The following is a 24,243-nucleotide window of genomic DNA, read 5'->3' as shown; positions in this document are numbered from 1 at the left end:
TCCTTACACAATAAAAAATGAAACTTTTCCATGTTTCACTTTTTTGCACCAATTCTTATCTTCAAAATGAAAATATTTAAGATTTTGATTTCTTTTTTCATGATACTTTGTTGATAATCAAATTTTCGCTTTCTTCAAAGAATTAAAGATGAAAAATGGCCTACACCTTTAGGATCAGAGATTGAAACAAATAAAGGGACGTTATAAAGGGTGAGATTTTGTACAGCCACCTGTCAGGCAAGGCACTGAAAGGCCACTGGTGCCAAAAAGAAAGGCCATGTGAAATGCAGCAAGCTTATTGGTGGAGATTAAATAAGCAGTCAGTCTGCAGAAGGAGTGCCGTGATGCAATCAGTAGAAGAGACCACTTTTGTTTTTGTTGCAGATTTTGATATAAACTTCTTACAGGGATTTCTTGTCAATGTGTTGTGTCAACTTGTCAGCATTGTATTGTTTCAGATGGAAAGGTGAAAGAGGTAATATATAAGACTAGCCTAGTTATTAATCCTGGTATATGAGTTTAAATCTAGACTGTAAGAGGTACTCTAAAAATCCATAAAGAGACAGAGTGGTAAACCTTAACACACCCAACACACCACACAAACCATGGCAGCTAGCTGCAATACACCCACTCCATCTGCGCGCACAAGTTCTTTTCTTCTAGTTGTTCTAATATATATGGTGCCTTAATAAAATCGAGCGCCCCTGGAATGATTGAACCATTAGTACCATAACAGGCATTCTAATTCGCGTCGGCATTCGGTTATAGCCAAAGCAAATGCCAACATAAATTTGGTTTTTCCCGACGTAAAAGTGCTTACTGTATATAGAACCCAGAACCTTTTGCCAACGCAAATAAATCTGAATTAGAAAGGCTGCATAACTTGGTCTAATGTTAGGGTGGACAGGACAAAATTTTGGCTTCAAATTTTTGAAAACCAAACTAATCTTATTGGAAAATCCTCACCTTATGAGAAAAATAAGGGGATGTTTATTTAAATTTAAAATTGACATTGCAGTGATTGGATGACAAAATATCTAGCGCTTTCACAAGTGTTTGCAATTAAACAAAATAAAACAATCTAAAGACTTTCCAGAGGGTGAATTTTTAGTTTTTCTTCTATTTCGTCATGTTCGCCAATCTAGGGAGTCTTCATAGGTATACCATAAGAGGTATAAGGAGGGTCAGAATCCACTTATTGATCTACTTATTATTCCTATCTTTAAAGAAGGGTGTTGAATTAGATGAGGGATGTCAGCATGACACCAAGTTATGATACTACATTTAAAGCTAGCTAGTATGGTAGTAACATAAACGGTGGTTTTGAAAAATAATCTTCAAATTTACATCCAGGAAGGAAACGTTTTTTAGCAGAAATATTTTTCCAAATTCAAGAGAATTTATTCAGCTTTTTTTTGTAAAAGAAATTGGAAATGAGTTTTTGAAACTTCTTGTACGACACAGCAAAGTACCAGGGGTACTAATATCCATAGCGCTAGGCACCACAGATATCTATATACTTGAAATTTTTTGCATTTTCTTAGTTTAGCCTCTATTAATTAGAACAACCTATACTAGTAGGTATATAGTATATAGTTTTACAATCTACACTTGCACAACTATAACAGCTACAGAAAACACTCTGACTCCAAATTTCTTGTTTGGCCCAAAGACGTTGAAAACGGTCCAGTGTTTTTTGTGGATCGCCTCGTACATCAAATAAAGGGAGACAAGAAAGTAAAGTTTTTTTTAAAGGATAGAATCATTAATCTTTTATGTGCGGCTCCACCATGTGGAAGGACACGCTTTTGAGTACTAATGCATTATGTATCTGACATGAGAAAAGTGTCTAGTGGGAGTGCGTATGACGTATCCATTCCAAATGAAATTGTCTAATGAAATATTTTTTTCAGTCTTGATTAGCGGGGGGAGGAGGACGCGAGAGTAGATAGTGGGTGAGCTATAATTCTGATTTTTGAATTTTCATTTTAGTATTTCTGTCAAAAAATTATCATTTAAAAAGTAAAAGAAAAAACATTATCAAAAGATGAGAGGAGTGATGAGAATCTTGCTCAATTTCCTGAGCTGTCGTTGGAAGTTGTCTTCAAAATCAATTATCATTGGTATGATTATTTTCTTTGGTGGAAATTATATTATTCTACGATCAATGTTTGCCCGGAATTATACTAATGAAACAAAGGTTGGTCACAGTACTGAAGATGATGGTGTTATTGTTAAGCAGAATGTCTATCATAATAATAGAAAAGACAATACAAATGAATTTATTGAATCTTTAGTTGATAAAAGTCAAAATGTTGGGAATGGGAAAAGTCCACATAAATTTAACCGTGAAACTGAGGCACCTGTTGGAAATGAAAATCATATTGATGTTAAGAATGTTGATCATGAAAATAAAAAAGATGGTAAATTTAAAATTGCTTTATTGATAATTTCTTGTAATCGAGTCGAAGTACGGCGTTGTTTGGATAAGATTTTTGAACACAAACCTAAAGATTATCCGATTGAAATAATTGTCAGTCAAGATTGTGGTCACAAGGCAACAGCAGATGTTATACGGTCGTATGGTGATCGAATCAAGTTTATTCAACAGCCTGATTTAGGCCCAGTTCATGGAGTACCTAACAACATGCATCGTTTTATGGGTTATTATAAGATTTCTCGACATTTTCAGTTTGCACTTGGTAAAGTTTTTGAAATGACGGATAGTGATAGTGTAATTATTGTGGAAGATGATATAGAAATAGGTATGTTTTTATTTACTTTTTACATATATTTTCGAAATCTTTCTAGTTGAGAATTATTAATGCTTCACAACCCTTTAACTGTCGATGTCGGCATATCCCGACATGAGCACTTTCAATTTCTTTGCGGATGTCGGGATTTGCCGACATGGGCACTTTCCATTTCTTTGCCGCAAAATTTAACACTTCTACAAAGATTTTGTATTAGATGGTTTGAAATGAAAAAAGATAATAGTTAAAAGCTTTTCTATGTTGAAAAAAATAACTATTCAACAATGTTCAACTCAAAATTATAGTCCTTGGCTGATACTTCATATATTATTCAGAAAATGAAGTCAAAATCGCTACCTTTTGCCTATGTCGGCATATGCCGACATCTGGCAAATAGGTCGAACCTTCTTTTTTTCCCGTGGCAAATAGGTCGAACCTTAAAAAATACGAACGGCAGTTTAAAGGGATAAAGAGACTAGTTTGAGTAAAGAAAACGATTTAACACAATTCACTGAATATTGCCATCCTGGATGGCATGAAACTTTGAGTATGAAATTAACTTAAATAGTTTTCTTTACTTAAACTATAAAGCTCTGTTATCATTAACATTGAGCACTGCTATTGGTTTTGGCTTACACAAAGCAGTGCTTCACAAGAGATGTATTTTCATGGGTTTTTGTTACAATTTGAGAGAATTTACTCTTTCCTGTTGGGTTGGGTGGAGGATATATAATTTTTGAAGTGATCTACCAGTAAATATTTTGATTTTTCATCGCCTGGACACGTGCCTTACCTTTGGACAAGCATCGACCTCTGAGACACTAAAATGAAATCCATGGAGCATTAATTCATCTAATCGATAAGGCAATTTCATAAATTTGTTCTATGCTATATCTTCCATCACCTAATGACGATCCATTTTGGTTTTTAAAATGTGGATTTTCAAGATGTGTAACTGTTTGTCCAAAATAAATTGTTCATATTTATATAAAATCTATCATTTTTTTTCTTCTTATAGCTTCTGATTTCTTTGATTATTTCTTGGCAACTCGGAAACTTTTAGAAGTTGATAACACTTTGTTTTGTGTGTCTGCTTGGAATGATAATGGGAAAGAAGACTCCGTTGATCCATCTGCTATTGATGTTTTGTACAGGTCTGACTTCTTTCCTGGACTTGGCTGGATGATGACTCGTAAACTTTGGAATGAGATTGGGCCTAACTGGCCTAAAGGTTTTTGGGATGATTGGATGAGAGATCCTAAACAACGTAAAGATAGATCATGTATAAGACCAGAGATATCACGTACAAAAACCTTTGGACGTATTGGAGTCAGTCAAGGGCAGTTTTATGATCAATATTTAAAATATATCAGACTGAATAATCAAGCTTTTCCATTTCGTGATTACGATTTGAGTTATTTAATGAAATCAAAATATGATGAAGAATTTTTAGAGAAGGTTTATACAACACCTGAAGTGGACTCCCAACAAGCTACATCAAAAGGAGCATCAGATGTTCGTATTACTTACAACAATCACTATGAATTCGAAAACTTTGCAAGACGATTTGGATTAATGTCAGATTTCAAAGCTGGAGTACCTAGAACAGCATATCATGGTGTAGTCACTTTCTTTCGTGGTGGGCATCGCATCTATATAGCTCCACCCAAAAATTGGAAAGGCTACAAAGAGCATTAATTACTTCTATTTTAATCTAGAATTTTTTCAGTTATTTTTTTCAGTTTTAATTTGTCTTCAATTTTATACTAGTAAGTAACTACAATTTTCCACTTGATTATTTTTATACTTCTATACTCAGCTCTATGATAAAGGGGGAGTGGGGTTTGAATAAAGGGGGGGGGGGTGGATGATGTAAAAATCTTTAAGTTTTAATGAACCTCTAGATACCCCCATAATTACCTTATAATTAGAGATTGAGTTTATTTGATTAAGGCTATTTAAAGCAAAGTAAAGGACTCTTCTTTTTTTGACTACTGAAAATATTTTCAAAAATTAATAAGGGGGTCCTAATAAAAGTCAAAAAATTAAAATCTGAAGATTTCGGAACCTTATCATAAGTGATTACCAAAGTCAGCTTATTTCCAAATTAAGAAAATGTTATCTTAGTACCCTGGATAACTAGAATGAGTTACCAAAGAAAGTAAATTATTTTAATACTATATTTTACTGCATTTTTTTTATCTTCGATTTTTTATCAAGTTATACACAGAGCTATGAGTTAGGAGTTGATTTTTAAAGTTATCAATTGAAATGAAAATATTTTTCTGACTCGTGAAATCAAAAGTTATGAGCCAAGTTTTTATACGTCATTTTGTGTGTATAACCTTTATTTGGAATTGCTAAATAAAAAATAAATTAGCCATTTTCTTTACAATAAAATTTTAAATTATTTGGGCAATAATTATTTCAGTAGATTTGCAAATCCGCCAAATACTAAAGTAAATCTATTCTCTTATATTAATTCGAAAATTAAAATGCCTATTAAATAAATTTCATTTGATTCTAATGTTTAGTAGTAGTATATTGGGCCATTCCATTTTATATTCATACAGGATGCGGTGGACGGTAATTTCCACTGGGTAATACAATAAGAATTTCCAGGGATCGAAAATAGTGTTTTATTCATTTTCCAGGAGGTAAAGACTTAAATTCTTTTTATGATTTTAGATCGTCCACCCTCACTTTAAGGCATGAAAATTTTTTTTTCCAAGGTTTTTTTTCAAACTTTGCCATTTTCCAAGGGGTATCCACATTTCCAAAAAGTTTGTCTTGACTTAAAAAGGTTCGTCCACCCCCCTGTATGGAAATTTTATGGAACAGCCCATTTGTTTCATCGGATTTCCAAATAGATAAAAATAAGATTAATATAGAACATTGTATTTTTATTGAATTTAACTTTTATAATTATTGTTAGAACGCTAGAAGCTAGAACGACCAAGATTAGATAAATTGACTATCAGTACTGCATTTTATTCTTGTTATGGCCTTTAAATCTTGACTGTTGTATTGCAGATGATGGCCACGTGTCTTTGACTGAGGGGCTAGTTCTATTTGAAATAGTTTTTTTCCTATAGGTCGGTATCCACTTTCGCACGAAATGGGCGACAGTTTTTTTCTCAACCTTTTTTGCCTAAAGAAGAAATTACGTCATAAAAGAGTTCCGGGCGAATAAAAAAAAGTTCAACTTTTTTCAACCGTTACGTCAATTTTGACCAATGGAATTGCTTCATTTTCAACCGACCAATGACTTTACAAAAACGTTAAGAAGTTTTCGCTCATTTCGCGCGAAAGTGGAGACCGGCCTTAAAGGCTGATTTTTCAATTAAAAGAGACTATTGACGAAACAACTTTTGTTCCATGATTATTTGGTACTTTTTAGAGCATTTGCGCAAAACATTTTTTCAGTGTACACTCTGCTTGAATGTCCAGGGTTTCGAGGGTGATGAAGTCGTTGAATTGACACTATTTTGACCAATAGAATTGTTTAGAGTAAATCACGTGACGTCAAAAATAAGCGTTCATCTCATCTAACTATAAATCACTGATCTTTTGTATCCTCTTATTTTTTTGTCTTTTTTTTTTAGATAAATCCAGTAAATAATATTCCTGAATTATAATTACCAAATCATCAAAAATACAGATTTTTGGCAACGATTGACCAAGTTAATCAAGGAGGAAGCGAGGATATGACTTTTTGCTAGACTGAATGGCGCTGATGATAAGTGGTTCGGTGTAATATGGCAGCTATCATTTTGTTTTAGCTTTGCCTGAACACGAAGCAAATCCATTCCACTAGATCCAGTCTCTTTTTATAACAACAAATGATGAGCAAGGTATCAATCCTTTTTAAAATAGGACAATAATAACATAGTATTTTTGGACCTATTTTGGAGGTCCTTTATATTAACCCATATTTGTTCGTCCGTCCGTCCGGTACCAGCTTCTCTCCAGTAGCTTAACCAAGAGGTGCGCAAAATTTGTGTAGGAGCTGGTAGGAGAGCATATTTTTATGTCATTATAATTATTTTTTAATACCATTAATATATAATTACAGATTGCCTTGGTATCTTTTTCTGATTTTTTTACATCATGATGTGAAATGTGAGGGAGCCCGATTTTTGAGAAAAAAAATTGGCCAAATTTGTGAAACTGACTAAAAATAGGATTTTTAGGACGAGAAATTGCTTCATTAGTTTTTTTTTCTGAAATTTTGCATAAAGATAAAGGGCAGGGTTCTCCAAACGGTGGTAACTGTGGCAGTATTTTTTACAGGGAATTTTTTCGGTCGAATAAATGTGATTTTTGTACTTGAGGAAATTCCCTTTTGTTATTTTTAGGGAAATTAAGCAATTTTCTCGATTGGCTTTGTATTTTTTTTCTGATTTTCTGCATAAAGATTTTTTCACATGTACGTAAAATTTTAAAAGACCTTGAAGGTTGGGGAATTTCCCTTAGCTTACGTAGTGTTTTAAGGCCTTATGTAGAGTTTGCTTACGTTCAAAAAGTTTTGAACGGAAGGAAAAGCCACGTAAGACCCTCTTAATCAACAAAAACTCTACATAATGTCGGGGATTTTTATTTGACTATTTTCAGCTGGAACAAAAATTGAACTATAATACGTTATTTTGGACCATTTATTCAGTGGGATAGCGTCCTGCAGGGTCTGTGAGAAGGGGGTGCGGGGAAAGCCCTTCCAAAAATCAGCTTTACTTTTCATTGAAGACCCAGCATCTAGGCCTCTAGATTATACGATACCAGCTAAGATAAATGAAATTTTGTATTCTCGGTTATTTTTAGAATCAAAACTAAAATTTATTGGTTGGAATGATTAAATATTGATTGGTGCAATTGAATATTGTCACGAATCAAGAAAATTTGTGCGATGATAATAATGGTATATGAAATGCTTATATGTGTACAACTCGTTCAAAGGTAAGAGCTTTATTTCCACACCCCCTTCTCACAGACCCACTGGGACCCTTTCCCACTGGAAAAATTGGCCAAAATATCATCCCCAGTGGAAAATTATACTACTTGTCCCCGCTGAAAATAACCAGAGATATTTTGCAGTGAGGGTTTGCACTGCAAAATATTGTGCTATTTTTTCCATCCTCACTGAATTTTCTAGCTCGAAAACAATATACTTCTAATCCCCAGCCGTAAAAAACATGGCGATATCAATTCCCATATTTAGGTCCGTTATTTTTACCCCCAGTGGCTGAAAAAATCCTACCGGGTTTGTGAAGGGGATGTATTTTCTTCCGAAGTATAACCGAGATGTGCTGTGAAGGTTTTGCCGATTATCGGTCATCCATGGATAAGAGACGATTATTTTACATGAATAGCCCAATAATCTAGTTCTTTAAGGCAGTCTTTCGATTGTTTGCGCGGGGTCCACGGCCAGCCGACTCGGCTATCTAAGAACTGAACGAAACATTGAAAGGAGTGAGGATTCGAACTGCGAACCCTTTGGTTTAAGCCTGGTTTGAGCCTGGTTTAACCGCTGATACCTTTAATCATTTGACCATCACTTGTACTCATACTTAGAGAGAACATCTTTTGTTACTCCTGATATATTCTTAATGAGGATTTCGATATCGAAGCACAAGATTTATGTAGAGTTATAATATAAATGTTTGTTTTCATAAATAGCACTGTAAAAAATTCTCAAAAGTTATAAAAGGATTTATGTACAAAATATAAAAAAATATAGTAAAAACATAAAAAATTGATTTATAAAATGAGTCGTGTGTTTCATTTCATCCGTTAGTTATTTTCAAAAAAAAAAGATTTGCGTGGTAAAAATATTTACAAATAAAATTTAACTTATTGAGTTGACCCTTCCTTTGTTAAAATTGAAAAAATTATATCAGTTTCGTCACAAAAAAAACTGTTCGTGAAGATTTGATGTTGAAGCTCATACATTTGTACTTTTTCGTAAACCGTTAATTTAAGAAATGCACCCCTGCAATGTCTCCTAACTTTATTCAAAACAGCTGATTTGTTGCAAGTGACGTAAAGAAAGAAATACAGTCATACAGTTGGTGCATATCATTTATAAAATAAAGATTTCTAGCTTTTTTGTTTTGTTGATAGGAACAACTATCTGCATTTTTATCTATTTTGATTCAGGATCTACCAACAGTTGTCAATCGCCAAAAAAAGAATTCGATTACGAAATGACTTTGATCACATGCAACATCGTTCTCATATATGTTATACGCTTTCTATGATTAGGTTAATTGTTATTCATACATGCATGCATTTTAGCTAAAAAATTTCATTAGTTCATCATGAGACTTTGGTTCTTTCGTGAACGTCATCAATTAACACTGTCCATTGTTTGTTATCAACCAATCATTCTCGAAGTTTATTGTTCACCCAATATCTGTTGATTATCCATTGTTCATTCATTCATATCTTTTGTAAATTATCTCCCTATCAGAGTCGTGACTTTTTGTTTATATTCATTCATCCAGATTAGTTATCTTCATTATTCCTGCATTTTTTTTAACATTCAACCATCAGATTCATAGCTTATTGTCGATTTTTAACCAATCAGATTTCCACTGCACTGCTTTGTATCCAACCAATCAGATTCACTACTGCTTGATATTTATCCAATCAGATCCACTGCTCTTTATCCAACCAATCAGATTCACTACTTCTTGATAATCGTCTAATCAGATTCGCTACTTCTTGATATTCATTCAATCAGATTCACTACTTCTTGATACTCATCCAATCAGATTCACTACTTCTTGATATTCATCCAATCAGATTCGCTACTTCTTGATATTCATCCAATCAGATTCACTACTTCTTGATAATCATCCAATCAGATTCACTACTTCTTGATATTCATCCAATCAGATTCGCTACTTCTCGTTATTCATCCAATCAGATTCACTACTGCTTAATATCTAGCCAATCAGAATCATTGCAATTGATATCCGAGTGACGTTCGTTTTCCGACTGTCTTCTTAAAGGATATTGATGAATTAGGACTTGCCAGAAATGAGACTTTTTTGCTCAGAGAGCTCCCGAATCCTGCGAAACTACTGGTTCGACTCACTTTGGATGCTTTGCTGTCAGTATCTGATTTGTTGGTGCTTTCAGTCTGAAGAAGGAAAAGAAAATGGAATTGATAATTGGTGATTGCTCAAAAAATTCTGAATTCAGAATTCTGAAAAGATAGATCATGATTGGAAGAATATTGATTTCGATTATTTCAAGAAAATGTTTAACATTGAAGGTGAAGAGATTTAAGCTTTGCTAGATTCATCAAAAAAGTTTTTAATTTTCATCCTTTATAGTGATTGGTTTGTTTTTGGTCACAAGGAGATATCCTAGGCAACCCTTTCACTGATACAAGGTAATGTTATAATTTTAAGACCTTACCTGGTTTTTGGTGTTTTTAATTGCTTTCAACAGTTTCTTGCGATGTCCAATCAAACCAACACCAAGCGATTCTAGATCTTCATTGGTCAAATAGAGAATATCTTTGGGTGTCATATAACCACTCTCGGTAAACATTTTCAAATATTGTTTCATATTTATTGCTTCTAACCAGCTTGCTAAATCATCCAGTACTGAATAATCCAAATTTTCGTCCCTATTAAAATGATAGAAAAGAGAGATATTGATATAATTCTTTTTGTAATTTCAGAAACGTTTCTAGAGTCATTTTAGTCTCGCTGGTAAGATGAATGTACTTTGGATATGGGTAAAAAATCGTTCGTTTAACTGAGGAGTATACAGAGATTGAAGTGAATTTCTCGATTGGGAAGAAGAAGAAGAAGAAGAAGAGGCTGATTATTTGTCAAGTTAAAATAGTTTCCATGGTAGCTAGTCATCGGAGTCTTCAGGTAGAGATCGAACGTCACCGTCAATAAGAAACTCAATTCCCTTTGAAAATTTAGCTAGAGACCATTAATGGCAACTATGGCGATAATATTTGGCACAAAAGGAATTTCCGTGCAAAATTTTTAAAATCGCAATTAGTTTTTAAGTGCCTTCTTAACTTAGGGTTTGAAAGTAGAGTTTTAACTCTGAGTTTAACACGAGACCTAAGAGTTATCTTAGGATCTGAGGATCTAAAAGCTTGTGAATGGTCTGACTACGCAGAATATAGCCTAAAAGCCATTACACTCCTCCCAAATCGAAATATCCGATTAGATAAAGTAGAAAGCCTGAAAATGTCATTCTCGCCCGAACTTTAAAATCTGCTAAACGCTAAAATGCACAGAAATGCATAAACTGACCATGATTTTACCAAGAAAGACAAGAATCTGCCTCCCCTGCTCTTTAGATAGAAATCCTCAACATAAGACCTTCATTAAACTTAGATTCAGAATAATAGTATTGGGCGCTTCCAGAAAATGTTCATACATGGGGGTGGAGGATATAGTGTCCCGGGGGTAGTAAAAAATCTACAAAATTTGCCTTGTCCGGGGGACTTGCTCTGTTTGAGGGTAATTTTACTCTGTTTGAGGATAATTTTAAGTGTCCAGGGGGTCAACTAATGCTTGTCCGGAGAGGGGAGTAGACATGCTGTCCAGGGTTTTAAAGGTCACAATGTCTGGGGGGGGGGTAAATTTCCAAAAAAATGTTATATCCTCCACCCCCTCTCTGGGAAAGCCCATTGCAGATGAGAAAAGAACCTCACCTTTTGGTAATAACAGATGCGATATCAGTCAGTCGATCAGGATTCTTCAACCATTCTTCCACTTTCTGTAGAATATTGGAAAAACGTGGTCTCTTCAAACGATCTTTGTGCCAACATTGTAACATCAGATCATGGATTCCTTTAGGACATTCCTATGAAGAAAGAGGTGTTGGTTAATGATTTGATGAATAAAAGATAGACTTTTGGGTTCGATTGAAATCTGCATCGTATGAGAAGTCTTTTACCGTGAATTATTATTCAAAGATCGTAGCTTTTCTCCTAAAATATCACGGTTAATCTTTTAACTTTCTTATTTCTTTCTTAATATCAATAGTTTAATAAGTTCTACAAAATTACAAAGATTTAAAATTTCTTTTCTTACCATTGGTGGAGGTAACCGATAGCCAGTCGAAAGTCTTTCCATAACCTTCAAAAAAATAAAAATAAATTATTAGCTCATTGAATTTTTTCTTTAGAAGATGATTTCTACTTCACTTTTCTAATGGGTTTTTAAAGGGATTTATGGTTTTTCAAGGCCGGTGTCCACTTTCGTGCGAAGCGCGCGAAAGATTTTTTCTTAGCCGTTTTTGCCTGAAGAAAAGATTACGTCATAAAAAAGTTTCGCGCGAATAAAAAAAAAGTTGAAGGAAGTTCAACTTTTTTCAACCGTTACGTCAATTTTGACCAATGGAATTGCTTCTTTTTTTAATCAACCAATCAACCAATGACGTTACAAATAACGTGAAAAGTTTCGCGCGCTTCGCGCGAAAGTGGACACCGGACTTTTTTTCCTTCAAATGTTTGCCTTCAGATGGCCTTTGACCCAGCCAATATATCAAATACATTTAAATTTGATTAGGGTCATCCTATGAGGCATTAATCTTTAGACACCCTCGTAAAATTTGTCCGAAATTTCATTTCCGGTGGAAGAAATCCGCTACAATTTTAGCCCCACTGGACAGTTGATTTTATCCCCATTCAAAAGTGCATGGAAAATATTTCACTCCATAAAGATCTCAACTGGATAAAAAATTCTTGAAACAATATAATTTCCATCTCCATTAGGATTTCGAAAGAGACAGTGGAATCTTTAATGGTACTATTCTGCCCTGTCCTTGAAACCTACCTCGTAATTGCTCCATTCCCAGTAAGGTCTTTCACCATAAGAGAAGATTTCCCAGCATACGATACCGTAAGACCACACATCAGAGGCTGTGGTGAACTTTTTGTATTCGATAGCTTCGGGTGCTGTCCATTTTATCGGGATCTTTCCACCCTGAAAAACAAGAGAATGAACTTAAAATCAAGATATCTCTCTTCAATCTCTCTAATCTATTAATCTTTTTTAAATTTGCTCAAAAATCTAAGCACATCAACCTGCGTAATATCAGAAGAGATACTAGTAGTGCATTTCCTTAATCCATGATATGCATCATTGCAATGTCTTCCACGGATCCAACAGCTGATTGGTTGCAAGTGACATATTGACTGATTTTACGCCACTTACAAACAATCAGCTGTTAGTTCCGTAATGTAAGAAGACATTGTAATGTGGCACTTACCAAGAATACTGGCAACTTGTTTACAGAAAAAAAAACACAGAAATTTTGTTACCTTTGTATCATAGGTATCATCTGTTTTCAGTTCACGACTCATGCCAAAATCTGCAATCTTACAGCAATCTTCACTGTTCACTAAAACATTTCTTGCTGCCAAGTCCTGTCAAAGAAATGGAAAAGAAGAAATTTAGTTTTGCTTTCTTTTTCGTTTCGTTTCGTTTGTCTTTTGACATGATTCTTAAAGCCATAAAATGATTTCGAGTGACCTTAAATTATCAGAAATAGGTTTCATTTGCCATTTATGGCGGCACGCACGAAAGATCTTTTAGCAAATCTTTGATCAAATTTTGAAGAAACCTTAGGACTTTATCGTACGTCCAGGCTAATAAGCTCAAAAGCCATCCATTTTGCGGTGTTATGTTTCTCTTTAATGTAGTGATGTACGATGCTTAGCTCTGGAAGTCATTTCAATGCTGGCATAAATTTTAAAAGAATACCCGCTTTCTATAACATCCATACAACGTTTGATTAATCTAAATAAGTTTATCGACCCTATTCATGGTTGGAAGTTTATCGTGGCTAAATCCACCAGCTTTTAAAATCGCATTTTCTGAGGAGAAACCAGTCCAAAGTCTCCATTTTTGGCAAAAATGGCTATTTTTCAGCTGTTTTCAGGCTTACTCGCGAAATTTAATCCACGCAAAATTTTTTTGAACTCTGACTCGCGAAATTAAATCCAGAAAATTTCGCGATTTTTTTTACTCGCCAAATTTAATCCGAGTAAAGTAGGATCAATTTAATTTCACTTACCCTGTGTATGAATCCAAGGTCTGACAGATATTTCATCCCTGATGCAACACCACGTGCCATACCCAATAATTTGGCTACACTGAATTGTGAATCATTTTTCTAAGATAGAAAAATAGAAGAATAAATAATTATTTCCTGATGCCAGCTAACTTAATCCTTTTGGTAGAGAATTGGGATTTTTTTTTAATTTTGTACCAAACTTCATTAAAAGTTTATAGCTATTGGATTATTTAGCTATTCTTCTACTTAAACGTTGGTGTTAGTAAAAAAAGAGGAAGGAAATAGGGGACCATGATGAAATCCACAAAATACCTATGGCTTTTTTCTTGAAAATTGTAATGACTATTTCCCAAAAAGGGTGATCATAATTATTGAATCACTTACCACCAGGTACTTGTCCAGAGATCCGTTTGCCATATATTCCAATACAATCAGACTTGGGTAATCTGGAGAATAAATTGCAAATCAGTGTTGAGTAAAAGTAGATATATGTTTGTTGTATAAGATTTAAAAAGTAACAACTGAGTTAAAGCACATACGAAATGCCTTATGAGAAAACCGGAGATTCTTCGTACCACGTCCATAAAGAAATATATGCGAATTGCTCTGGTTTCAAGGCTACTGAATTGGTACTATATTGGGGTGGGGGGGGGTATTGACGCATTTTTCTTGGTCACTGTCAACAACGACCAAAAACCCATAATTTGTCGCCATAGGGCATGCTTTGACACCGAAATAACATTACTTTTTCTTCATCTTTGAAGCACCGATGCAAAAAAAAAAAGCCAATAACGTCATAAATCTGTGCTCCACCCCGAATCGATTCACTTGCATTTTTCTTAAGCCCTATTATGACTGTAAATGTATTGTACCATCACTGAGCACTCTTGGTAAATCTATCCAGCTGGCACACAACGTTCTTTTAACGTTTATCTAACGTTCACAACGTCAACATAACGTTAGATGGGTGTTGAAACAACGTTGTGTGCCAGCTGAGAATTTAAATACAATTGCTAGCAAATGTTCACACATATTTTCCACAATAGTGAAAAAATTTTACCTTTTAGAACGACGCCTTCTATAGATACAACATTGGGATCGGAGAATTGTCCGAGGATGGCAGCTTCACTTAAGAAATCATCACGATCACTACGGTTTGCTCCACTCTGATGGAAATGAAGAAATTATGTGTTAGACGAAAAATTGTATCAAAAGGTAAACAACTAGTTCATTCGTTATGTCTTCTATACTTTGGAAGTAAAATTATGGCTTCCTTTTCTTAAAACCACACTACAAGAACTACACGTTTTTTTAAATAAGCTTTTGGAGAATATTTTTTTAGCCCATTATTCTTAGCAAATACATCTTAAGTAAGTTAAGTAATATGTTTATTCCATGCTCATGTAATGCGCTAGATACACGCCTTATTGTAATATGGAAGGCTTTTGTTTTGAAATATCATAAAGAGACTCGTACATTCAAAGAATGCTTAAGTTTTCCCAAGATTTTTTATACTTGTGCATATATCAAATTTATTCGAATTAAGGAAATTTCGAGTTGTAGAGCTGTGTAGAGTAAGGTTTTTCAGGCATTATCAATTTTGGGGACCAGAAAACTCATTCGAGTTAAATAGTCATTCGAGTAATAGAGGTTTGAATTATTGAGACTCGATTGTATTACCTTTAGAACTTTGATTGCAACGTCACTGTTTCTGCTCTCAGTACTCAAGATTCCTTTGAAGACATTTGCAAATTCACCACCTCCAATAAGTTGGTCCATAGTCAAGCAGCTTCGGTCAAGTTCCAACGCAAATTCTTCGACAGCTTCATCCACATGTGAGTAAGTTGTGGGATCGACGTATAGTCGACTTGTTTTGAATAATGTCATTCGGGGAATAGTCACTAAAATAAAAGACAATTTAATTTGGGAGGTTTTTCTGGCATAGGTTGTATTTTCTATTACTTTTCTTACCTTATTTCATAAATACTTTTGAAGGAAAGTCAAAACAAGTTCGTTGTTCCTATTACCAAGGCTGTTGCTTACTCATAAGGCAATTACTTATATTCTAAAAAAAAAACTCAATTACCTTAAGGGAACTTATTTTGGCGGGAACTAATTTTGACGAGTGGCAAAAATCCTTAAAATTTTCAAATTTTTGCGATTGATGAATTTCTTTAATTTTAGCGGGAACAAATTTTGGCGAATGACAGTGTAAATCTGTTCTATTTTGCCTTATTTGAAGCGTTTTTGTGAACTCAAGAAGTTGTTTAGGCAAAATACCAAAAAAATTTAATTTTTGCGAGAACTTATTTTAGCGAGTGAGCGAAATATTTAATTTTGGCGGGAACCACTTTTGGCGAATGTTGTCTAAATTTGCCGAGTTCGCCAAGATTAGTTCCCGGCAAAATAAGTTCCCTTAAGGTATCTACAAATTGTATCAAACATAGTCCATTAGAATATCTTACTTGTTCCATCTTCCATTCTTGTCACTTCAAATTGTGCTGGTTTTCGATGCTTTTTGACCAGCAATGCAATCATTAGGATGATCAAAATCAACAAGAACCCTCCAACGGAACCTCCAATAATTAAATGAAAATCATTTTTTTCTTTCGGTGTGGTTGGTGTGAAGGTAAAAGCAATTGGATAGCCTTTAATTTTGCCTGTTGGACCATTGACTTCAGCATGAATCTATTAGAAAAAAGGTGTGGAGTTGATTTTGAGTTTAAGCTTCAATGTGCTCTTAGAAATGGTCTTATGTTATTTAAGTTTTCAGTACACTCTCTTATTCGATCTTCGAGGGACTAAAACTCGAATTACATTTAAACCACTTTCATGCTGAGGGGACCAATATTTTAGCTCGAATTGGGCTTTTTTAGAAAAAAACCGTATACCCTCGTCCATTTCCGTTCCAAGGGGGTAAGGTTTGATATGTGGCGGAATTCCATAAGGAGATACAAAAATCGGTCAAAAATAACTGGAATTCCATGGGGGTAGCTTTTTAAATCCTATTAAAATTCAGAATTCCAGAGGGGTTTAAACCTGAAATTGCCTGGAATTCCAGGGGGTTACAGCATTTCCAGCCACAGGGGGATGGACCTCCTCAACAGGGGGTATACGGTTTTTTTCTGGAAAAGCCCATTATAGAAACATTCGAGTGATAGAGATTCGAATTACCGAATTAGGGAGACTTAACTGCAAATAATCTTTATAGAATAAAGCATTAACCATGGACAACGAAAATTTTTAGATCGAAAGTTTAGGAGAATTTCTAGAGGATGATGACATACGCATATGAAAACGTACCTTTCCAGAAACAAATTTCATATTATTTTCCAAAGAATGAAAATTATTTGGTGTAGTTAAGGTTTCATTCTGCATCTCGATGACATATTCAACTGGCCCAGCATCAGTTATTGGATCCCAAATCAATATTGTCTCACGTTCAAGTCGAATATTCTTCACTGCTCCAGGTTCTAAGATGGGATAATTTTTGAATAATGAAACATAAAAATGTTTTGTTGCAAACTGTTGAAACTTTTTAAAACATTAATGGAAGCTATATTGCTTTTTTAATTTATCAAGATTAAAATATTATTCAATTATTTTTTGGAATATGACTACTTACTTTTGACATTGGTCCAAAATGATTTTGTTACTTTGATTTCAACCCCAATCGCGCTCAGCACATCGTTCTGAACTTCAATTGTGATGTTGTATTGACTATTTGGACGAAGATGATCGATTTTGAAAATTGGTTTGTTTGCTACTTTCCTTACATTGTGTGGTAAATTGATAATGTACGTTGTTGATGGACCGTAATCAAGCATCTGTATAGTAACGCTTGTGTTCTTGTTATTTAGAATGTAAATGTCTTTGGAGAACAGCATGACAGGTTTTTCTAAAAATATACACTTCCATGATTATTTTGCGAAAGTCAAACAGCGAGAGAGTTCCAACTGAAAACACACTTTTTTCCCATATAGCCCACCACCAAGAGTAGTTTTTTGTACGTTGAAGTACTGGCGAGTAATACTGCTTTTTTCTCTATTTTCCAATAAATTTTTTGACGTGTTAATATCTCTCCTAATAAATGCTCTGCGGGAGTTAGTTTGAAATCGCTAGCTTAAACAAGAAATGCTGAAAATAGGCTTCCAGACATGTGTGACTATAATTAAATAAATGACACAGTTATAAAGCTATGTTGGATGTTTCAAATTGAGTTATTTCAATTAACATAGCAGAGTTCAAAAGTCAATGTCAGGACAAACAAAAATGAATAAAATAATTTTATTAATTTTCTTACTGTAACATGGTGCATTTCTGTTAGTTTTTTCATCAAGGGCTCTCAAATAGTCTCCTTGACAAACACACATCTGTAGTGCTTCACTATAATTCGAATTGGCTTTACATTGTTCACATTTTCCATTTCCAATATCAAGTTTAAAAGAATTGGCAGAGCACTTTTGACAGCGATCTTCTAATTTTTCGTAACTCACATTACATTGGCAACTACCAGTAATTTGGTATGAGGCGTCTGCCATACATTTCAAAACAGGTTCTTCTTTCACGACAGCATTGTCAACACAACTCAATCCAACATCATTTGTTTCTTGTTCTTTAGAGGGTGCTGGAAAAACCTGATCTTTCGGTACATCTATTAGATTTTTTATTGATTCCACTGGTTTACAAGCTGCTGAACTCAATTTGACAATCAATGATTGTTTACATATTCTACTCAATGTTAACCAAATCTCTATATATTCAAGATTAGGTTTCTTTTGTATCGTTTTTGTTACAGATTCTGCTAATGCAAAATTGTGGCTTCTGGTAGAATCAATTTTTCCATCACTGTCTTTTTTATAGGTTTGAAATAAATCAACAGTTCCACTTATTTCCCCAGAACAACTGACACAAGGGTCTGAACCACCAAGACTGTTCTCAATTGTAATATTGAAAAATTCACTTTTAAATTCATCCAAAATCAACGGTTTGGATTTTAAAGTACATGAAAATCTTGCATCAACACAAAACAATTGAAAGCCTCTTTTGTATTTGATTTTCTCACAACCATCTGCATCTATATCGTCATATTCCCAAATAGAATCAGTCTTTGTGTTCACTTTGTATGTCAAAACCTTTTCTACACTTTTAACACTAGTTATCATCAAATATAAACAAAACAATATGCAGCTACATCTATGGGTCATTTTTATTGAAAACATCTATAAAAAGAAAATGAGTCGATTAAAATGAAAGTGAAAGTAGTCCATTTGCGTTTCTCGGAAAATTCGATTTAAAGGTCAGTTTAAATTACATATTGAGATGTAAGCAGGGTCTTACACGCAAAATATTCTAAATTCATAATGGTACCTTAAAATCAAAATAAAAACTACAAAAATCTGCAAACCTTTAAAATGGATAGGCATAAACTGCTAAGTTAACAGTAAAGTAAGTTCATCCCAAGTTTCAAGTTGTTAGATGAAGAATGGAAGAAAGTGAGATGTTTTTTATTGTGCTTGTATTTATTTCTTTACTGTGTTACATGAGCTTTCTTTGAATGTTTTGATTTTGAGGCGAGCGAGAGAGGAGAGCAGGTTAAAACATTGCTGGGAGACCCGACTTCTCTGTCTATGTGGTTTCAAAAAAATATCAAAGTATAGACAGTAGTAGCCGGGAATTATACAAGATGCAAGAATTAATCGCAGAATTTGATTGGCTAATATCTTATTGTTATGATTTGATAAACAAAAGTATGACAACGTCAAACAGCTCTATTGTTTCAAGAAGTGGCGCGAGCTTTTGAATTGTTTTGAAAAAATAACGATTTTTTCTTTTGTGATTTGAAGTGATTTGAATCGAGTCAATAATTCCATACTCTGTATTTCAGTGAAGTTGTTGCATGTTGGGATTTTAACATGATAGAAATATTTTTGTAACAGAGTACCGTAAGTTGGTCTAATCTCAACATCCGTCTTCTAATCTCGACACCCTTCTTTAGAGATAGAAATAATTTAAAAGTCGGAATTGGTGATTGAAAAAAGATTTATCCTCCCTTACCACTAAGCAAATAAAATAACTTCGACCTTTTCTTAACTTTTCAGCTCTAGAAAAGGGTGTCGAATTTAGAGGAGGGATGTCGACATTAGACCAAGTTACGATATGGTCTCAAGACTAGTTAAAACAAACAAAAAACCCACAAAAAAGGTACACCCCAAAGCAAAACCAAATGGTCTAAATGAACAGTTTGGTATGTCCCATCCCTTTTATAAACGTCATGAAATGATAAGCAAAATGTTTTATTACCAGGGAAAATTACCAGGGCACATTTCTGCACTTATTATATATAATACACCGTTTAGGAGTCTCGCCTCCTCCACCGTGTTTCACTGTGAAAACGGTAGGTAAAAATGTGCACTTTAGTACTGTGGAAGGTTAGAGGATAGCCTGGATATCCAGCCCGTAAACTTTTTTTTGATTTTGATATTTCTTATGTTTAAGGTCTGGTTTACCTAGATCGTCTGCATTCTCATCTGAGGATGATTATGGGGATATTCTGATTGGTTGGTCCAAGCGAATTAGAGATCTGAATGGTGGCGCGCGTATAAGAAATTATGCAAGCCGACTTGAAGTGTTCGCCTAAATATTTAGATTAGCAAGGCGCATACGCTGCTTTGCAAATCTTCCTGACTTTTCTTCTTCGAAGCAAATAACAATAGAATATCTAATTATCTCCCTTGGGTGTTTGACCACGCATCCAAATAAGAATAACAATAATGGTAGGGAAGAAGTGGGAAGATCAAAACATGGGAATTTTTAGATGTTCTGGTTGTTTTCTTTTCAATTACTTGTTTAGATATTCTTGTTTTAATCTTCTTAATGACTTGGTTGCATCGTTTAAAGAACTAAAAAGGTATATCTTTATTTTGCTTCAATTCTTCTTTTCTGTTTGCCAATTTTGTATTGCTGTTTTGGGTTGGATTTTGAAGAAAAAAATTTCTCCAAAATTCACTTTGCACTTTTTGTCTGAACAGACTTTCCACCACACTGTCTATATTTTATAGTCAAGGCTGCCATTCTAAATTGATTTATCACTTCTGTGCATATATTTATTTGCAGCCATGGGACTCATGCAGGAAAATCTGTCAACAGGGGTTCACCTGATTTCTAGGTGAACCAAGCTCTATAATTTTAGAACTTTGTCTGGCTGAGGTAAAACTTATTTTTTCTAAAATTTTGAGCTTGGATATCCAGGCTAGTTAGAGGAATGTAAACATTGTCAATTTTTTTCTTTCCTTTAAAAAGAATGATTTATATATTTGAACATGATATCAATGATAATTTTATGAATCTCTCCTGAAAATTTCACAAAAATTCATCTAGAGGAAAAGAAGTTATAATTATAAGGAGTTCTTTACCTACCGTTTTTCTGCTGGGTTTCCTTATGAAAACCAAATTTTTACCTACCGTTTTTTTACGCTCTCCCCCCTAGTTTCCCGCGATCACTAAAATCAAAACAATGGAAAATTGTTTGGACGCGCGCAGTCGACACTACTAAACAGTGTATTTGATTGCCAGCATGAATGATTCATGACGAATCATGATTGGGGGTTTTATAGGCAGGCTAGCTCTAAAGCTCTAAACAGCATCTAATAACATGAAAACCAGATTATGATTCTTCAATGGGAATCAAAACTATAAAGTGCACTTATATAAAAACATCAATATGTCAGATCTAACAAAATTAATAACGGCACTGTCATCATTGACAATAAAACAAATGATTTTCTGTCAAGAGCCTTATAAACATTCCAACAACTTCCATTGAAATGATCTATCACAGCTAAGTCTACCATTTTTAGCGTGGTTCAAGGATTGAGGTGAGAACACTAACAGAACGCCTGCGAGCTCTCGCGCGGGTGAAAATCTGTTAATCATTTTCTCAAGCGAAGAGTATGCAAAGCGATTCTAGCTTTTCGATAGTGACAGGGATTATCAGTGGATAGTATTCAATTATCATTATACCTTTATTTTCATTCCTAGAAGTTTTGCAAAAAAAAAGGAAAAATAGAAAAGTTGTATTTTTGATTGTTCTATTCACATACTGTACCGTGAAGTCGGGTAACTTGCATCAGTGGAGGCTACCATGCATTTGCATAGCCCTCAAATGAATGACCAATCAAAGCAGCAAAATTTCAAAACAAGAGAACTACGCAGCTTTGCTCGCAGCTCTACTCTACCATTTTTGTTTTGATTTGTCTTTGTATTTTGAAGACCAGACAGGTCATTCATTTGAGGGCCATTTGTTAGCCTCCACTGATGCAAGTTACCCGATCTCACGGTACTGAATTTGAAAGATCTTTTATGTTGCATTTTTTTTGCAAACTTCAAAAAACTGATTTTTGTCCTGCTTTTACGGGGCTTTAGCTTAAGTGCTTGTGTGCAGCATAGGGCACAAAGTCCAAATATGCGTTTCCTGTAAATTTTGTATGAAGAATTAGGTTTATACTGTTTAGGGGTCACTCACACAAACCAATTTTAGGTTAAAAAACATCAATTGATGTTAGCGGATTTTTTAAAATCCAGGAACATCAATTTTTCATTTGATGTCAAATGTTACTTCTCGCTATGTTTCTTTTTGATCGCTTTTTGTTTTTCTAACCTAATGTAAAATCGATTTGTAAGTGACCCCTTACTTTCATATCATTGTTGACTTAAGAAGTAAAGCCATTGATTTTAAATTTAAAGCCTCAAAGGGCTAGATCCGAAACTCCTGGATGGGAAATCCACTTATTTCCCATCCAGAACATATGACCCGTGTGTTTTTCAAACAAAATTTCTAAATGTAGGGCAAACCTAAGGCTTCACTTTTTCTAGTTTGAGAAAGGTTGAAGATTCCTCTCTAACTCCTTTGGGGCTTCAAAGTCAATGGGTAAAGCTCTTGGGTAAAGCTCTCCCGATTTGAGATGCCTGTGAGAGAGAAAATAAAGACCTATAACAACAGGATATATCTCAAATTGTGTATTGCTCTAAAGTCACTCTGTAGCAGGGATTTTGATTTCTGAATGATGTCTTCTCATATCCTTTCATGTCATCTGCATTCAGGGGTTTTTCTAAGCACTTTTTATGTCTGTATACCGGCCAAAATACTCAATCTAAGATGAGTTTTTGAAACACAATCCAAAATAGAAAAGATTCTATCAAAATTGAATCCTTTGTTGTTTACAAGAAAAAAATAACTAACACTATATCTACAGATTGAAGATTTTTTCAGGAGCTTTGAACACCCCACCCCAGACCCCTAGCTACATCAATGTACGCTGAGTAAATTCTCTTTCAGGTATATTTGAAACTCAATCTACATTTAGAAAAACGGCCCGGGTCAAAGTGCTTAGAAAAATCCCTGGCATCCTATTGAACATGAAAATCTTATTTCAAATAAATGAGTCGGTAGACCCCTTGTGATTTTCTTATTATTTTTGGCAGTTCAAGTTGATTTTGTTAAAGTACGTCAGTTTATTAACAAAAAAACAATTGCTTAAAAAGCTCCATTAGAACCCTACTGGTTTTACATAGATAATATATGATACATTATAAGCAATTATACTGATATTATATACAACAATAGTATCAAGAAGTAAAGAACTAACTTACAATTGTTACACAGTGTTTCATGCTGGCGCAATTTTTTGGCAATGCAGTTGTATTGTAGATTTTATTCCGATTGAAATAATTGATATAATAATATTTAATTGACACAGTGATCTTTCATTGGAACTTTTGTAAAATCAGGATTATTTTGGCTAATATCCCTTGTATCTCCTTAAGTAGTGCTCATAAGGAGATGAAATTTGGTATATAAAGTCTCCTTATAGCAATGTAAAAGTAGGTAAAAAGGTTTTTTTGATACATCAAACTGTTCACCAGTTATTGGGCACTTTCGTTTTCGAGAGATCCCTCTATCCCGTTCTCACCCCGGTTGAGATCCCTCTAAATTGGAATCAAGATAATTCCGGATAGGAAAGTGCTAGAGACTTGAAATTTTCACAGAATGTACTTATAGTTGTCCTCTAAAGGATAAAAGAAAAATAAAGCATTTCTTCTCAGTTAATTTCCTAAAATTTGGCTAAAACACGGGAATTTTAATCCGATTAATCCAATCAAAGATCGACGTGTGATAAAATAATTGATTAATTCTGATTTTGAACGATCTTGGGCAGGTAAACATTGATCTAAAGATCATATTGAATCCCAAAACATTATATACATTATCTTTGTGACCAGTAAAGATTAAGAAATTGATACATATCAATTAGTGTTTTTGGAGTCATTGGTAATGTTTTTGCTTCTAATTTTTGGAGTCAAAATAGTAGTATAACTAGGAAGTAGGCTAGGAGCGAAGGTAGAAGTAAATTTCACTTTCAGGAAACTAATC

At 34.2% G+C, this 24,243-nt stretch overlaps 2 protein-coding genes across 3 annotated transcripts; one reads left to right on the top strand and one right to left on the bottom strand.

Moving 5' to 3' along the window:
* Positions 1-1,994: 1,994 nt before the first annotated feature.
* LOC136803594 (alpha-1,3-mannosyl-glycoprotein 2-beta-N-acetylglucosaminyltransferase-like) lies at positions 1,995-5,733 on the top strand. The gene is made up of 2 exons (XM_067060319.1): positions 1,995-2,765; positions 3,772-5,733. The coding sequence occupies exons 1-2, from the start codon at positions 2,048-2,050 to the stop codon at positions 4,449-4,451; spliced, it is 1,398 nt and encodes a 465-aa protein (XP_066916420.1). The 5' UTR covers positions 1,995-2,047; the 3' UTR covers positions 4,452-5,733.
* A 2,662-nt stretch (positions 5,734-8,395) lies between these two features.
* Positions 8,396-19,054, bottom strand: LOC136803591 (ephrin type-B receptor 1-B-like). 2 transcript variants are annotated; one of them, XR_010846163.1, is made up of 15 exons: positions 18,115-19,054; positions 17,437-17,709; positions 17,115-17,284; positions 16,277-16,499; positions 15,492-15,712; positions 14,872-14,977; positions 14,196-14,257; positions 13,812-13,910; positions 13,057-13,161; positions 12,569-12,718; positions 11,825-11,869; positions 11,443-11,594; positions 10,176-10,389; positions 9,564-9,894; positions 8,396-9,382 (listed from the first exon to the last, which is right to left on the bottom strand). XR_010846163.1 is itself a non-coding variant. In XM_067060317.1 (14 exons), exons 1-14 carry the CDS (start codon positions 19,031-19,033, stop codon positions 9,712-9,714), a joined length of 2,922 nt encoding a protein of 973 aa, XP_066916418.1. In that variant the 5' UTR covers positions 19,034-19,054; the 3' UTR covers positions 8,396-9,711. The 2 variants fall into 2 exon arrangements, 1 of the variants encoding a protein (XP_066916418.1); XM_067060317.1 differs by having other exon boundaries at positions 8,396-9,894.
* Between the last annotated feature and the right edge of the window lie 5,189 nt (positions 19,055-24,243).

Source organism: Clytia hemisphaerica, unplaced genomic scaffold, assembly GCF_902728285.1.
Source record: "Clytia hemisphaerica strain Z4C2 unplaced genomic scaffold, Clytia hemisphaerica genome assembly, whole genome shotgun sequence".
Classification (NCBI taxonomy): domain Eukaryota; kingdom Metazoa; phylum Cnidaria; class Hydrozoa; order Leptothecata; family Clytiidae; genus Clytia; species Clytia hemisphaerica.
The sequence above is the reverse complement of the archived record's forward strand: the minus strand, read 5'-3'. Positions and strand labels throughout refer to the sequence as shown.

Excerpts from the sequence above, each read along its gene's own strand:
- LOC136803591 (XM_067060317.1), bottom strand. The coding sequence starts at position 19,033 with ATGTTTTCAATAAAAATGACCCATAGATGTAGCTGCATATTGTTTTGT. Across the intron at positions 17,710-18,114 it reads CAGAAATGCACCATGTTACA|AAAAACCTGTCATGCTGTTC; the intron begins GTAAGAAAATTA and ends GTATATTTTTAG. Across the intron at positions 12,719-13,056 it reads ATGATACCTATGATACAAAG|GGTGGAAAGATCCCGATAAA; the intron begins GTAACAAAATTT and ends CTTGTTTTTCAG.
- LOC136803594 (XM_067060319.1), top strand. The coding sequence starts at position 2,048 with ATGAGAGGAGTGATGAGAATCTTGCTCAATTTCCTGAGCTGTCGTTGG. Across the intron at positions 2,766-3,771 it reads GGAAGATGATATAGAAATAG|CTTCTGATTTCTTTGATTAT; the intron begins GTATGTTTTTAT and ends TTCTTCTTATAG.